Here is a 16,477-nt window from a genome sequence, read left to right as displayed (position 1 = left end):
TTTTTTTGAGAAAAATGCCAAATTTTGCAGGGTATTTTTCAGCTCGAAAAACTTTTTAATTCAAAATTGAAAGATGACATTTTTAAACGTTTCTATGCTTTAAGTAATCATGGAAAATATATCAAAATCTTCTCACCGATATATACCCAGTAAATAACATGGAAATGATCAGATGAAATTGCCTTCATTTCACAGCATAATTTAAGATGATAAAGACGACCTATGTAAATTTTAACTACAGATTTGTATTCAGCATGAAAAATAATACATATAAAGAGGTTTTGGCGGAAATCTATTTTTGAGAAAAATGCCAAATTTTGTAGGTAATAGTTCAGGGTATTTTTCCGCTCGAAAAACTTTTTGATTCAAAATTGAAAGATGACATTTTTAAACGTTTCTGTGCTTGAAGTAGTCATGGAAAATATATGAAAATCTTCTCCCTTACCGATATATACCCAGTAAATAACATGCAAATTATCAGATGACACTTTGAAATTGCCTTCATTTCACAGCATGATTTAAGATGGTAAAGACGACCTATCTAAATTTTAACTACAGATTTGTATTCAACATGAAAAATAATTCATATAAAGAGGTTTTGGCGGAAATCTATTTTTTTGAGAAAAATGCCAAATTTTGCAGGTAATAGTTCAGGGTATTTTTCAGCTCGAAAAACTTTTTGATTCGAAATTGAAAGATGACATTTTTAAACGTTTCTATGCTTTAAGTAATCATGGAAAATATATCAAAATCTTCTCACTTACCGATATATACCCAACAAATAACATGGAAATGATCAGATGAAATTGCCTTCATTTCACAGCATGATTTAAGATGATAAAGACGACCTATGTAAATTTTAACTTCAGATTTGTATTCAGCATGAAAAATAATACATATAAAGAGGTTTTGGCGGAAATCTATTTTTTTGAGAAAAATGCCAAATTTTGCAGGTAATAGTTCAGGGTATTTTTCAGCTCGAAAAACTTTTTGATTCAAAATTGAAAGATGACATTTTTAAACGTTTCTATGCTTGAAGTAATCATGGAAAATATATCAAAATCTTCTCACTTACCGATATATACCCAGAAAATAACATGCAAATGATCAGATGACACTTTGAAATTGCCTTCATTTCACAGCAAAATTTAAGATGATAAAGACGACCTATGTAAATTCTAACTTCAGATTTGTATTCAGCATGAAAAATGATACTTATAAAGAGGTTTTGCAAGAAATCATTTTTTTTTAGAAAAATGCCAAATTTTGCAGGTAATAGTTCAGGGTATTTTTCAGCTCGAAAAACTTTTTGATTCAAAATTGAAAGATGACATTTTTAAACGTTTCTATGCTTGAAGTAATCATGGAAAATATATCAAAATCTTCTCACTTACCGATATATACCCAGTAAATAACATGGAAATGATCAGATGAAATTGCCTTCATTTCACAGCATGATTTAAGATGATAAAGACGACCTATGTAAATTTTAACTTCAGCTTTGTATTCAGCATGAAAAGTGATACATATAATGGGGTTTTGGCGGAAATCTATTTTTTTGAGAAAAATGCCAAATTTTGCAGGTAATAGTTCAGTGTATTTTTCAGCTCGAAAAACTTTTTGATTCAAAATTGAAAGATGACATTTTTAAACGTTTCTATGCTTGAAGTAATCATGGAAAATATATGAAAATCTTCTCACTTACCGATATATACCCAGTAAATAACATGCAAATGATCAGATGACAATTTGAAATTGCCTTCATTTTACAGCTTGATTTAAGATGATAATGACGACCTATGTAAATTTTAACTTTAGATTTGTATTCGGCGTGAAAAATAATACATATAAATAGGTTTTGCAGGAAATCTTTTTTTTCTTTTTTTTCTATTCTTTAGAAAAATGCCAAATTTTACAGGTAATAGTTCAGGGTATTTTTCATGGAAAAAAAAACTTTTTGATTCATAATTGAAATATAACATTTAAACACTTCTATACTTGAAGTAATCATAGAAATATAATGTTCTTGGTTACCCATTCATACCCTGTAAATAAGATGCAAATGATATGTTACTTTATAATTGCCTTCATTTCACTGCTTGATTAACGATCATAAAGTCTACCTTGCGAATTTTCACCCCAGTTTGTATTCATTATCAAAAATTACATATAATGAAATTTTGAGGGAAATAATTTTTTTTTTTTTTTTGAGAAAATGTCAAATTTTGCGCGTAATAGTTCAGGGTATTTTTCAGCTCAAAAAAATTTTTGATTCGCAATTGAAAGATAACATTCAAACACTTCTATACTTGAAGTTATCATGGGAAATATATCATAATGGTCTCAGTTACCGATTCATACCCAGTAATTAAGATGCAAATGATCAGATGATACTTGAAAATTATCTTCATTTCACAGCTTAATTAAATATAATAAAGACTACCTTACTAGATTTTAAGCGTGAAAAATAATACATATGAAGTTTTTATGATTTTTTTTAATACCAAATTTTGCAGGTAGTAGTACAGAGTATTTTTTCAAGAGAAAAATCTTTTTGATTCATAATTGAAACATAACGTATTTAAACGCTATAATTGAAGTTATCATGGAAAATGTATAACGTTCTCAGTTACCAATATATACCCAGTAAATAAGATGCAAATGAACAGATGATACTTTAAAATTTCCTTCATTTTATAGCTTAATTAAAGATCATAAAGACTACCTTTCGAAATTTAAACACAGATTTGTATCGAGTAAAAAATAATTCATATAATGAAGTTTTGAAGGAAATCTATTTTTTGAGAGAAATGCCAAATTTTGCAGGTGATAAATAGTTCAGGGTATTTTTCAGCGCAAAAAAATGATTCGTTATTGAAAGATATTTTTAAATACTTCTGTACTTGAAGTAATAATAATCATCTCAGTTACCGATACATACTCAGTAAATGAGTGACAGTCCTAAGCTTCTTTACCTTATCTTTTATCTTAAGGAAAACATTCTCGGTAACTCTTTTGGGAATCAACCTTTTGCTTATCTCCTCACGGATAGGTGGAAGTGTTTGCATAACTACCGATGATTAATACAGCCTGGAGTGAGGTCTTTAAGTATGTGAAAAAACTTAAGCCATACACCGTGGAAACTCCCACGGCACCCGCATTTATGAGGGTCCAGTGAATGTAGGAAAGCATTTAGTGCCCACACAATTGAGTTCAGTGCTGGCTGGCAGTCTAGAGAGGACTGTGGTAATTTCGCTTAAACAAATCCAGGACGGCCCTGTACTTTTACTAAAGAATTCTAGACTGAAGAGTAAAAGCCGAGCTTTACGTTGGTGTAATTATTAACCAGATATAAAACTAACGAACGTATACCTGCCAGAAATCTCCTATATTGCTGTTTAATAATTAGTGTAATCGCATATTGGCAAGGTGTTCGACCAGACCGACTAGCTTTGGGCGACAGTAACAACTACTTGCATCATCTACGTATTACGATGGCGTTATTTCCGTTCCTGATAGCACCCGTGTTTTATTATAGAGTACTACTCTCGAAAGTTGTCTTTTTTTTTTTCTTGTCTCTTATTTCGAGTTAATTTTCCAGTCGTACCCCTTCGTTAGATTATTAATGACAGATGCTTTGACAAGTCCTGTATTCGTTTAGAACAGGATTTCGAAATGTTGAATGTAATTTCAAAGTTATTGTAAATGTTAGTATTGGCGAGGAAGGGCATCCTTCGCCTCTACATAATGTTGCCTTATGTATGTTGTAGCCCATACACCCCGAACATTTATGGATTAATTTGTTTTCCTGGCATGGCATATGTAATTTGTACCTAAATCAGGATGAACTGATTTATTTAGATCGTAGAAAATCAAAAGTATTCCTTATAGATATTGTTATTAAATGACGAAAGGTAACTGAGTGTGGGCTTGTCTCTCTCCCCTGATAATGTTGGCCAGTAGCTTAGTCTATCGGTCGCTCTTGACGTGTATAGTGTCGTTGGTCGGATATCGTCTTTTCTTACTTGGACCATATAAAATTTATATTATCCTTAGATTCGATATTAGAAGTTCGTATATTCTTATTTTATCGAGAACATCGTCTGCGATATTAATGGCAGTTAGATGCTGAATTGTCGGTGTACGATTGTGAATGGTAGTTAGGTACTGAATATGAAACTGACACTTAACGAGGTAGTTTATGATTATTGTAAGAAAATGTAGTTGTTTAAATTAGTATGCCGTGATTCCATTTGGCATTAAGTCTAAAAATGGCTTGATGTTTGCGTCTTTTTTCAATTTTTTTTTTTTTTTTAGTTGTATATAATTTGATAGATCGTGACGTTTTGTGTCTTGAGAATAATCCCATTAAGATTAGATCGATGTAGATGTCTTAGCGTGAATCGGTGATAAACTAACTGTGCTTACGCTTGTTTCAGCTCTAGTTTAGTTGGTGTTCAAGGCCAAATATGTAAATTTCAGCGAAAGCAATTTTAATGAATTCTCTTAAAAACGTTTTATTGTTTACGTCAGACAGCTCCAACTCTAGTTTAATCGCTGGTCTTTAAACGGACAAGAATTCGTCATATGCATGACTTGCTTCATGTTAGTATATTGAAGAATCGCATTTGGGTTTAGGCCAGCAAGATGATGGCTGGACACTTAATAGATTTGAGAAATGCAAAATATTCCTGCCGGCTAATATTAGATGACGTGTTTGGCGATAGACTAATTATCTTCATCATATTCCGTGGTGTAACCGTTAGTGTTCATAACCATGTAACATTTAGGGGCCGCCCAGGAGTCGAGCGAATTGGTTCGAGTTCTGGTTGCGGCAGTGTCCACTGTCAACCCAGCAGTTTATCCATCCCCAGGGGGCTGGTCGATATACCGGGTACCTTGTTATGCTTAGGGTGTATATATATATATATATATATATATATATATATATATATATATATATATATATGCTTCGTATACTTGACGTGTAATTTGATGGTTGTTTGTCGTGTTCAGTAAGAGATTTCGTGGCTGTCATTCGTTTTTCCTTTTTTTTTTCATTTAAAACAGGTGGGCCTGTGTAAACCGCACAGATACAGTGTACTGTTGTTTTTACTATATCAAACTGGTACTGTAATTTGTGAAGAAAATCTCACCAAGGATGGGGACGAGCATACAGTTCACCATCACCACCCGGAGGCGCGAAGTCGTTCCTCAAATATGCACAAATGACATTGACCTGACAGATACAACTACCCAAAACTCCCTGCGTCATGATTCTATCGGTGACAGGAAGAGACACAGGCTCAGCTCAGTCTTTAGTCGCGAGGACAGTCGAGAATCCTACAAGGTAGTTATTAAAATGCCTTGTGTAGCTTGGCAGGGCGTTAGGGAGGTGAAAAACACGAACAGATGTTGAAATTGTTTAAGTCGTATGGTTCTTGCAGGCCCAACATGATGCTTTCCTCTTGATTGGGGTTGGGGCATAAAAGTTTAGTCGTTGAATGTCTACAGAATAATCATTGTATTTAAAATCTAGCCCATTAAAGCCATTCTTGATGTTTGTGTACATTGATTTAGTAAAAGCTCTTACTGTGGTTTCATGTGCGGGTTCCCAATTCGAATGTAAAAGATTGTACTTTTATAATTCTCTTTGTAGACTTTTTTTTTCAGAATATGTAGGTCGTGGCTTCTCCCCATATTTGTAGTATTTTAGAGAGTTTTGATGATTCTCTTTGTAGACTTTTTTTCTCAAAATTTGGAGGTCGTGACTTTTCCCCATATTTGTAGTATTTTAAGAACTTGACTTTCTTTTCCCACTCCCCCGCGTATTTCGCTTTTTTTCACAACCGGCTGCTCAACAGACAACTCTTTTTCACTTAAATACACATTTTTACCACATGAATCTGCCCAAGTTCTTGTGTGTAGAATCCATCATGCCCCTCAATCTCCATGCTCTTACAAACGAGACTCCTATCCTCTTAAAAGTCATGCATAACAACTCTACCTTTTCAGAAAGCACAAATTTTTGGAAGTTCTCTCGCATTCAATGTGACCATAATCATATTTTTGCTTTTCAACAGTTTGGGGAGCGTGGGTCTGGTCTACGTCCCCGTGGCCAAGTGCAGGACTTCTACAGCCTCCGGCAGCAGTGCATGGATGAAGGCACTCTGTTTGAGGATCCAGAGTTCCCTGCCGAGGATTCCTCCATCTTCTTCTCCAGATCACCCCCCAAACCTTTCGAGTGGAAGCGCCCTCCTGTGAGTATTCCCATAATGTCCTCTGAGTTTGCGTAGTTGACCCCCTTCCTGGGGATGTACCTTGCGAACTTGGGTCTTGTTTGGCATCATGGTATCTGTCCGTCATAGTGCATGATGTGAATGAATCGGTATACTTACTGGAATGTTTAGGATTAATTAAATTTTCGTGATAACTTTAATTGGCATATGAATCTTGTGATTGGAATGTGTAGGATTAATTAAATTTTCGTGATAACTTTAATTGGCATATGAATCTTGTGTGTTAGTTCTATTGTTGAAGTCCTTTGTAACGGTAATTAATTCAAATTATAGATATTAACCATTAAGAAAGAGGGTTAACATATATACCCAATGATTAGGCCATAGCATGGCTCCTGCCTTATAATAGTCCAACCTGGTAGCTTTACGACTGACTTATCGCTGCTTTGACATCGGAATTATCGAAACTTTCAATTGCTATACCCAGATACCTTGTCACATGTTGAAATAAGACTATTTTGTTTCTCCTTTTGAGTCGGGTCTTAAGTACCTGGTACTACTTAGGAGTTATCAGATGTTTAAAAGTTCATTGTTAATTCCTATTTTAGATATGTGAATTTGAGTACTTAGGAATTGCTGGCATTCCTTGATCTACTCAATGGTAGTTACATATATAATTGTGTAAGTGCTTGGTATTGTTAGCCATAAGTGTGACCGTCGTCAGAGATCATTTGAAGGGCATAACTTGCAAGATTTACTCACCTGTCACTGGTAATGCTGTTGTATTGCACCAGACTGTGTTTTGGTGCATGAAGATGGTGGCCATAATTACGTTTCAGGCAAGCTTCATTGTATTATTAAGTCAAAAGCATTAGAGTTGTAGAGGTAGATTTTATAAATGTGCAAAAAGCTACAAGACTAGATTCAAAAGACAAAGTTCAAAAGTCACTTTGCAGTGGAAGACACTGTAACCCGAACACCAGTGAGATGTATTAAGATCTTGGATGCATTGATAAGTCTAGAAAAGAGAGAATATTTATGGCCCTTGACCCACCTCAGAATGATGGTTCCTTCATATGTGCTGAAGGTGTGGGTAGGTACACTTGACAAGCCACTTGAGATGTTATGAAAGTCTTTGGAGAAATGTAAAGTTCCAGTTCCTATGAATTCCTTTAAAGAATTCTAGTTAATGGAAACTTCTCAGATTGAACTGTTACCAGTGACAGATTCCAGGAGTTTTCTGTGACCCATTGCTCTTTGAGATTTATGTGAGGGACTTAACGGAAAGGTTAAGATATTACATAAATATGTTTGCATATGAGGATAAATCGAAAGAAGTGTAGAAAGTAGAAGGATTGCATCATCTTGCAAGGCACTTTGACACTCCAAAGTTGGTACGTGTTTGACAAAATTCACCCTGAGTAATGCAGGTGAATGAATTAGCTTGAGACATAGTGAAAGAAAGGATCAGTATGAATATTTTTAGCAGAATATAATCTGTGTGATTGTGTATGAGAGGGACTTGGGAGTAGACATTATTCCTAACTTGGAATCTCAATAGGAGAACAGTAAAGGAGACATACTGTCTGCTGGCAAATGTTAGAGTTGCATTCGTGTACAAAAAGAAACATTCAAGCTCTTTACATCATACTACATAGGCCAGAACTATCATATGCTTCTCTGATTTAGTTACTGCATTTACAGAAGCATAGAATTAACAGAAGGCACAGAGGAGGGCAGCAAAGATACCAGAATTAGGAGAACAAAGTTAGAAGATGCAATGATAGAGCAGCCAGAGGCCATGGCATAAAATCAACAAAATTTTATATAGATTTGAAAAGTACTTCTGTAGTATGATCTTTTAATGAATGGAATACACTGAGTGAGGAAATTGTGAACTTGATCTGCATCCTAAATTTAAGAAGTTGGATGAGAGTAAAGAAAGCTTAAGATTGGGGCCCCAAGTATGTGAAACTTGCTTCCTGTATAGTGCATTTAAACAGATGAGTAATTGGTAATTACATGGTGTGTGGATTGTAATTTTTTGGTATTTGATACTGCTCCACACAGGAGGTAGCAAATTTTTCAGGCAGTCCTTAAAAGAGAATGCCTTTGGTGGATTGGAAATATAAAAGTGGAAGGAAGCAGAATCCTTGTGTCAAGGGACCTTTTCTATCTAGGTTGCAGTAAACAGTGGGGATCCCAAGGGTACAATTTTAGGGCTGTTTTTAATCTTTGTAAGTGATTTGCCAAAGGGGATAAAGCAAAGGTTGTGTGCAGATCTGTGCTCTCATTTGTCCTTTAATCTGTATGTAAACAAGCCAAGGAAGTTACCTGATGCATAACTAACTCCTCTTACACAGTACCCAGTAATCATACATTTCCTTGGCAGGATAGAAATTGCTGACTGTTGTATAGATAATTTTTAGGAAAATATGATAGTGTTGTGCAGGAAGGTTGTGCCAGCATTATGAGAGGTATGAAGAGGATAATTGATGAGGGTGAATGCTTATATCATTGAACAGTACCGTATGCCATATATATATATATATATTAGGCCTGAAATATAGTGCACATAGCCAGTTTTGTTTAAAAAGAACTTTTATGCCTGATGAACAAAGGGCAACATACTGTGTACTTGAAATAAGGGAGTTGAGTTTTAGTGACAGTAACAGCTATTGAATTTCATATGTTGGGTGAGAGAAAAGAGATAGTATTGTAAACGTAGATACTATGTTGATTTGAAATGGCGGATATTGATTGGGCTGCCAGTGTAAAGATAAGTTTATCACGAGAGCACGTACAAGGAAACTGAAAAGATTTGGAGAAATCCTTTTAGCAAGAGCTCTGTGAATGCCAAGTGTTTAGATATAAAAATCTTTTGTCAATAAAGAATTAAAAATGGGGCACCATTAAAAATGTTAAACTTCCTTTGTCTGTTTTACATATACTATGGGTAAGTAGTCAGAAACACATGGACTTGCTCAGTTACAGAGTGCTAGACTTAAAGCTTTCCCTGTTGCTGAAAGTTACATTGTTCCTTAAAGAAAACAGGGCGGATCTATTCCCTCTGTGCAACACAACCTGTATGTTGAGATGGAAGTGGCTGGGTGCAATAGACGAGTGTCCCCAAAGTCTTCGATTGTAATAAGAATGGACATGAATTCAGATTTTGTATGCAGAAACTATCAGTTCATGGGAATAGTTTTGACTCCATATGTTTCCTTTCAGTTTCTGTGAAGACAAACAATAGATTGTTGTATTCTGAAGTAATCCAAGTGAATTGGAGCAGTATTCTAAAGTAATCCAAGTGAATAGGTGCTCCAATTACCATTTTGCATTTACACTGGTCCAACTACTTTTGCTAATGAGGAAATACAGTTCGGTTCTTTTCAGATTAATTGTCGATCTGAGTTAACATTATACATTACAGATTTTCTTTATTACATGAACATTATTTCAGAACTCTACCAGATTCTTTGTTTTTGATATATTTTCATTATTTGTTTCTTTGATCATAATTTTTATTGTATATTGTAATTGTTGCTTTTTATTGAAATAATGTTCGTTACATCAGATTACATGTTTGTGTACACAGTCATTATGCATTTATTTTATTTACTTTTGTATTTTGTCTTGCTTATTTAACACCATTCATTACTTAATTTTGAGCAGTACAGTATTTTGTTTGATAGATAGATTTGATACCTTTTGCACTTGCCTTTGATGATATTAATTCACTTAAAGTGCATTTTGTTAGTGTATTGTTACAATAGAAAATATTTGATAAACAATAGATGTGTGTTTTGCATATAGTAAGTGCATTTTGCAATCAAATAACCTAAAGAACAGAGAGAATTTCATTTATGCCAGAGTCATCTCATTTTGGCTAGCCATTACCTTTAGAGCTTCATATTCAGTAATGGAAACTGTGTGGGGCTTCTGACTAGTGTGCATGGGATGTCACATAGCCACACTCGGTCTCCAGTAAATCTTGATAATGGGAAACTGTTTGGAAAGTTGTAAACCACAAACTCTCAAAATGAGAAGACAGAGGCTTATTGTATCAGAAATATTTTTAATGTTCTTTGTTTCTAACATTTAAAAATTTCTTTTCTTAGGAGATCATGGCCTTAAAGGTATTTGTGCTCACTGATCAGGTTTGAGTAGAAAAATTGCTTCCTGCACATAGGCCACAACTTTAGTGCTCCTAGGTTCTGCTTATCTCCTGTGGATAGTAGAACATTGCATTTTTAGCATAGATATATATTATAGCATATGATTGATTCTATATTATGTATAATAGATTTTTATGCAGAACAAATAACAATATGAATTGAGTACATTTGAAATTTTATTTAGATTATTGAACATATTCATTTCTAATAGAAAATCCACAATTGATATGAGGTAGATTAGTCAGTCCTAATAAGCCCACTTTAAAGTTACCACATAGCATAATATGTTTCAAAATTATTAGATCTGGTGATCCTTTAGTCATTTGCAGATGACTAATATGTTCACTATTTTGATAAGATATTGTTTGGTTCTTATAATACTGTTATCATATATTTCGGTTCATATTTTTAAATATTCAGTTTCTACATGTACAGTACCTCTACTTTTCTTATTAAGCACAAGGTACTAGATGTTTTGAACCGTCTTTGTTGTATTCACATAACCTACTTGTACATGCCATTTTGTGTTATGTGATCACTTGCTGTTTATTTTCCTTATATGGTTCAGTACTTGTTCATTTACATATTAGTATTTTAACTTGCCTGTGGTTATGCAACTAATATTCTTTAATTTGACAGTTTATGATTGTCTGTAAGGCTCAGGGAACTGAATGGTTTTTATATTCATGAATTTTCACTGTATCAATAACATTTTCAAGAAATTGCATGCATGCATCTGCATCAGAGTTTTATTTAATGTTTCTTACTATGCGTTAACACATTTTTCACTTTTCACTGTGTAATACAAGGCTGTACATTGTGTGTGTGTGTGTGTGTGTGTGTGTGTTCTTACTATTAGTGTGTTAATGGGGGAGTTTTACACTTGCATTAACTCATCTTGTTAACCTTGTATGTGTTCAGTGTCTACTCTTGTGTACACACACACATGCACACACACACACACATGCATACTCACACACACAAGCTCACCTTATGCCAGGTATCCGTGTGAGTGTGTATTTTATATTTTATTTATTTATGCTTGATTGCCATTTCCCGTGTCAATGAGTTAGCACCAGGAAACAGGTGATGAATGGCCCATCCACTTGTATACACACATACAGGGTGTCCCTATATACATAAATGCCCATACATCCACATATACATATGTATAGATACACATACACATGCATATGTACACATTTATATTTGCTTCCCTTATCCATTGCTGCACCACCCCACCCCACAGGAAACCATCTCTGCCCCCTGCTTCAGCGAGGTAGCGCCAGGAAAACTGACAAAAAAAGGCCACATTCATTCACACTTGGTCTCCAGCTGCCATGTTTAATGCACCGAAACCATACCTCCCTATCCACATCCAGGCACCACAGACCTTTCCATGGTATACCCGAGACATTTCACATGCCCTGGTTCAGTCCATTGACAGCACATCGGCCCCTGTATACCACATTGTTCCAATTCTCTCTATTTGCATGCCTTTTGCCCTCCTGTATATTCACGCCCTGTTCACTCAAAATCTTTTTCACTCCATCCTTCCACCTCCAGTTTGGTCTCCAGCTTCTCCTTGTTCCTTCCACCTCAGACACATGTATCCTCTTTGTTAATCTTTCCTCACTCATTCTCCCCATATGCTTAAATCATTTCAACACACCCTCTTCTGCTCTCTCAACCATGCTCTTTTTATTTCCATACATCTCTCTTACCCTTTCATTACTTACTCAATCAAACCACCTCACACCACATATTGTCCTCAAACATTTCATTTCCAACACATCCACCCTCCTCCATACAACCCTATCTATAGCCCGTGCCTCGCAATCATGTAATATTGTTGGAACTACTATTCCTTCAAACATAACCATTTTTGCTCTCCGAGATAACATTCTCTCCTACGCAGTCTTCATTGCTCCCAGAACCTTCGTCTCCTCCCCCACCTTGTGACTCGCTTCCGCTTCCATAGTTCCATTCACTGCCAAGATCACTCCCAGATATCTAAAACATTTTACTTCCTCCAATTTTTTTCCATTCAAACTTGCATCCAACTTTACTTGTCCCTCAATCCTACTGAACCTAATAACCTTGCTCTTATTCGCATTTACTCTCACCTTTCTCCTTTCACACACTTTTCTGGAGAAACAGCCATCTGGTATAAGAAAAATGTGTGTGGGTGTGTCTAGTGGAAATGACCTTTGATTTAGAGAATTGTATATATTCACAAGAATAGCCCTTTATTTAGCAGTGAGATTCTTCAGCTTCCTGTTGAATAACTTAGACACTGCTTCTTTAGGAACATTCATATGAATTTTTGTCTTTATACCTCCTTTCTTTGTACAAATAACTAATAACTCTTGGGGGACTCATTCAAAACTTGTTGTGTTTTAGAGAATTCATGCATTTTTCATAAAAAGCAAACACTTTTTCTGATGAGTAGGATATTTTTTAGTTTCTGCCAGTAAGTAATTGTCATATCCTGTAAAAGCACTAGTGCCAGGTTTTGACCTGCTAATCACATCTTCTATATTATTTTGTGTAATTACTTGATATTGTTTTTGGTATATATTTAGTAAAAGTAGTTTCTTGTTTGTGTTTAAAAGTAGAATTGCTGCATGCTTATTCTTTTTATCCTCTTTGATGTCTGATTTTGATGAGTGCATGTCTCGTATGCTTGTTGGATTAGTCAAGAATTCAGCCTCGTGTATGAGCTTTATGGTTTTGCTGTAATATAAATCTGAATTGCCGTATTATGTATGTATTTTACTCATTATTATGATTATTCTATCTTATCAATTATGTACCATTTCATAGATTTTCACACTTTATATGTATCACATGATATTCATGTAAGCATGTTACATATGGACCTCTTACAATGGACAAGATCAATTCCTGAGGAATGCTTTATGAGCTAAAAAAATATGTTGAGAGAGGTAGTCATAAATTGGTGCCTTTGGAGATATGTTCCTGACTGTTGGTTCTTAAAGTTGTAAGTGCTATAGAATGGCTTCTGTATGTTACAGTAATGGCTTTCCAGATGTTAGTTTGGTGTTCTTTGAATACAGAGACATTGTTGATATGAATACCTTATGAAACTACAGTTAATCAACATTCTCAAGTTTGTCAGAGATTGAAACATTGTTGATCACTGCTGCTGTGCTCTGACAGGGCATGTACACTTTCCTGGCTGCTCTCCATCGTCTCCATCAGCTTGCCCATTGTTGTAAGTTAGGTTGTGATGGACTGGCTGGTTGTTCTTATCTTTTCTCTGATATTTGGTATTGTTTTGATGGGAAAGAAAGCTAATCTAAGTGACCAGCTTACATGTCCCTGATGCTTCCTGACTCAACCCTGTGTACCACTATTATCTTTGTGTATATTAATCATTTTTCTGGGCACTTTGGATGCTTTACCTGTACTCAAACTTGAAGGCCTTGTTTCTTACATAATGGACTTAAAATGTTCTGTAAATGCACACGTCAGTTAGCTAAAAAGACTGAACAGATGTGAAGTATGATGGGCTGTTCATGACGGGCAAAGAGAATGTAAACAAAGATGGCAGTGAATATATTTAGTGTTTTTTTTCATCTATGTTTGATGAAGCGGGGGGCCAGAAATCCTCCCCTCCTTGTATTTTTTTAACTTTCTAAAATGGGAAACAGAAGAAGGAGTCACGCGGGGAGTGCTCATCCTCCTCAAAGGCTCAGATTGGGGTGCCTAAATGTGTGTGGATGTAACCAAGATGTGAAAAAAGGAGAGATAGGTAGTATGTTTGAGGAAAGGAACCTGGATGTTTTGGCTCTGAGTGAAATGAAGCTCAAGGGTAAAGGGGAAGAGTGGTTTGGGAATGTCTTGGGAGTAAAGTCAGGGGTTAGTGAGAGGACAAGAGCAAGGGAAGGAGTAGCAGTACTCCTGAAACATGATGAGTTGTGGAAGTATGTGATAGAATGTAAGAAAGTAAATTCTCGATTAATACGGGTAAAACTGAAAGTTGATGGAGAGAGATGGGTGGTTATTGGTGCATATGCACCTGGGCATGAGAAGAAAGATCATGAGAGGCAAGTGTTTTGGGAGCAGCTGAATGAGTGTGTTAGTGGTTTTGATGCACGAGACTGGGTTATAGTGTTGGGTGATTTGAATGCAAAGGTGAGTAATGTGGCAGTTGAGGGAATAATTGGTATACATATACTGTATTTATTAAATTAATTTTCATGTCCATTAAGTAAAAATTGGTTAAACAAGGCTGCATTGAAAGAGGTCCCTCTGTATTCTCACAAAACATAGTATTATCAATAAATGTATAAGAATTAACTTTTAGAATTTTCTGTGCTGTAATTTGACATACTGATTAAAGCTCTTTGACCTAATAAGATATATTTGTTGTAAGCTTTGTTTTCGGTAATATATGCATAAAGAAAATACGTTATGATTTCGTGTATTTTATTGAAATTAGCTTCAGATAAGGTTTTTATAACAGTTGTCAAGTCATGGCACTAGATATAGCAGAGCATTATCATCATATAACCATTTCATTCTTTAATTTCTCCATTTACCTTTGGGGACTATATTTCGATAACTTTGTCATTGCTTTCAGTAACTTTTCAATGTCTTTTTACAGGAAATCACCGATGACCCTCAGCTTTTCATTGATGGAGCATCCCGTTTTGATGTCAAACAGGGAGAACTTGGTGAGTGATGCTTTTTCTGTGCTTAACCCTCAAACGACAGTCCATATCAGTTGATATTCTTCTTTATACGGGGGAATGACAGCTGACATATACTGATAAAGTTTCCAAGTTATACTTGAATATAAAGGTAACTTATTGTACCATTAGTAGCTAACAGTTTTTTCCATTGTTAGGAAGATGTCGAGTTCAGAGTTTATTGAGGAAGTTGTGTTTAGGTAAGATGTAGATTGAGTGTGAGAAGGGGAAGCAGAGTTGAAGGATGTGGAGTGCTTTTGGTTATTTGTGGAAGAAAGGAAATTGTTGATAAGGAGGAGAAAAAGTGAATGGGACAGGACAGAACCTTGAGGGACACCACTGTTGATGGAGAAAAGGGGATGAAACTGATCCATCAGCAACCACAAAGATCTGTCAGCCAGTGAGGAACCTAGATATGAAGGAGGGAAGCTAAAACAGGGGAGTTCAAAGATGAGACCGTCAAAAGGTTTAGATATGTCAAGGGCAACTACATAGGATTTCCCAAAATCTTGCTGGGTTGATGACCAGTCATTAGTAAGATAAAAAAAGAAGCCATATTGGTGATTGGAGAAGAGACTGTGAGATTCAAAATGTTTAAGGATATGGGAGTTGAGGAGAGATTCAAAAGTTTTGGAAATGGTGGATGTCAGAGCAACAGGATGATGGTTTGAAGGGTCAGAATGATCATCCTTTTTAGGGATGATATTTACCAATGCATTCTTCTAAAAAGGAGGAAAAGTTCTGGTTTTTAAACAATGGGAAAAGAAGAGCAAATATAGGTGGGAGTTAAAAGGCACACTCTTTATGCACATAGGGATGGATGCCATCACTGCCACGCTTTGCTTATGTTCAGAGAAAGAAGTCTTTTCCGACATTCCAAGAAGAAATTATGGGGAGGGTCACAGGATTAGTAAGAGGAGTGTCAGGAGGTAATGTTAGTCATCCAAAGTGGAGTTAGAGTAGAAACTGGAGCCAAAGAGATGCTGTGTCTGTGGGAGAGAGAGCTATACTACCATCAGAATGGAAAAGTGAAGGAAAGGTAGCACAGCAGAGGTTGTTTGTAATGCCCTCAGCTAAAGATTAGACCTATCAGTGCATGACAAGAGGAGGTAATCACATTTCCTCTGAATAGAGGAATACTTTGCCTCTTGGAAAATGAACTTGCAATGATTATGAGCAGCAATAAATGCTGAATGGGAGTTGGGGGAAGGGGAGTTTTTCCAGGCCCAATATGCCTTATCCCTTGCCTGAATGGCCTCAAAATAGGGATGGTCAAATCATGGATTAAAAGAAGAGGTCTTCCTTGAGGATCATTTTTTATTATTTTGCTTTGTCGCTGTCT

The 16,477-nt window shown here is 35.6% G+C and overlaps 1 protein-coding gene across 31 annotated transcripts in view; it reads left to right on the top strand.

Moving 5' to 3' along the window:
- The window catches only part of LOC139751502 (calpain-A-like), a 244,635-nt gene that overhangs the window by 166,672 nt on the left and 61,486 nt on the right, over positions 1 to 16,477 (top strand). For 28 of the 31 annotated variants that reach the window (XM_071666965.1, XM_071666969.1, XM_071666983.1 and 25 more), the window contains 3 exons: positions 6,084 to 6,260; positions 10,361 to 10,378; positions 15,051 to 15,120. In XM_071666965.1, coding sequence (XP_071523066.1) covers positions 6,084 to 6,260; positions 10,361 to 10,378; positions 15,051 to 15,120 — 265 coding nt within the window. The remainder of the gene's footprint in view (positions 1 to 6,083; positions 6,261 to 10,360; positions 10,379 to 15,050; positions 15,121 to 16,477) is intronic. The other 3 variants (XM_071666990.1, XM_071666981.1, XM_071666976.1) reach the window with 1 other exon arrangement.

Source organism: Panulirus ornatus, chromosome 11 (genome assembly GCF_036320965.1).
Source record: "Panulirus ornatus isolate Po-2019 chromosome 11, ASM3632096v1, whole genome shotgun sequence".
Taxonomy (NCBI): Eukaryota; Metazoa; Arthropoda; class Malacostraca; order Decapoda; family Palinuridae; genus Panulirus; species Panulirus ornatus.
This window is presented reverse-complemented; position numbering and strand designations above follow the sequence as displayed.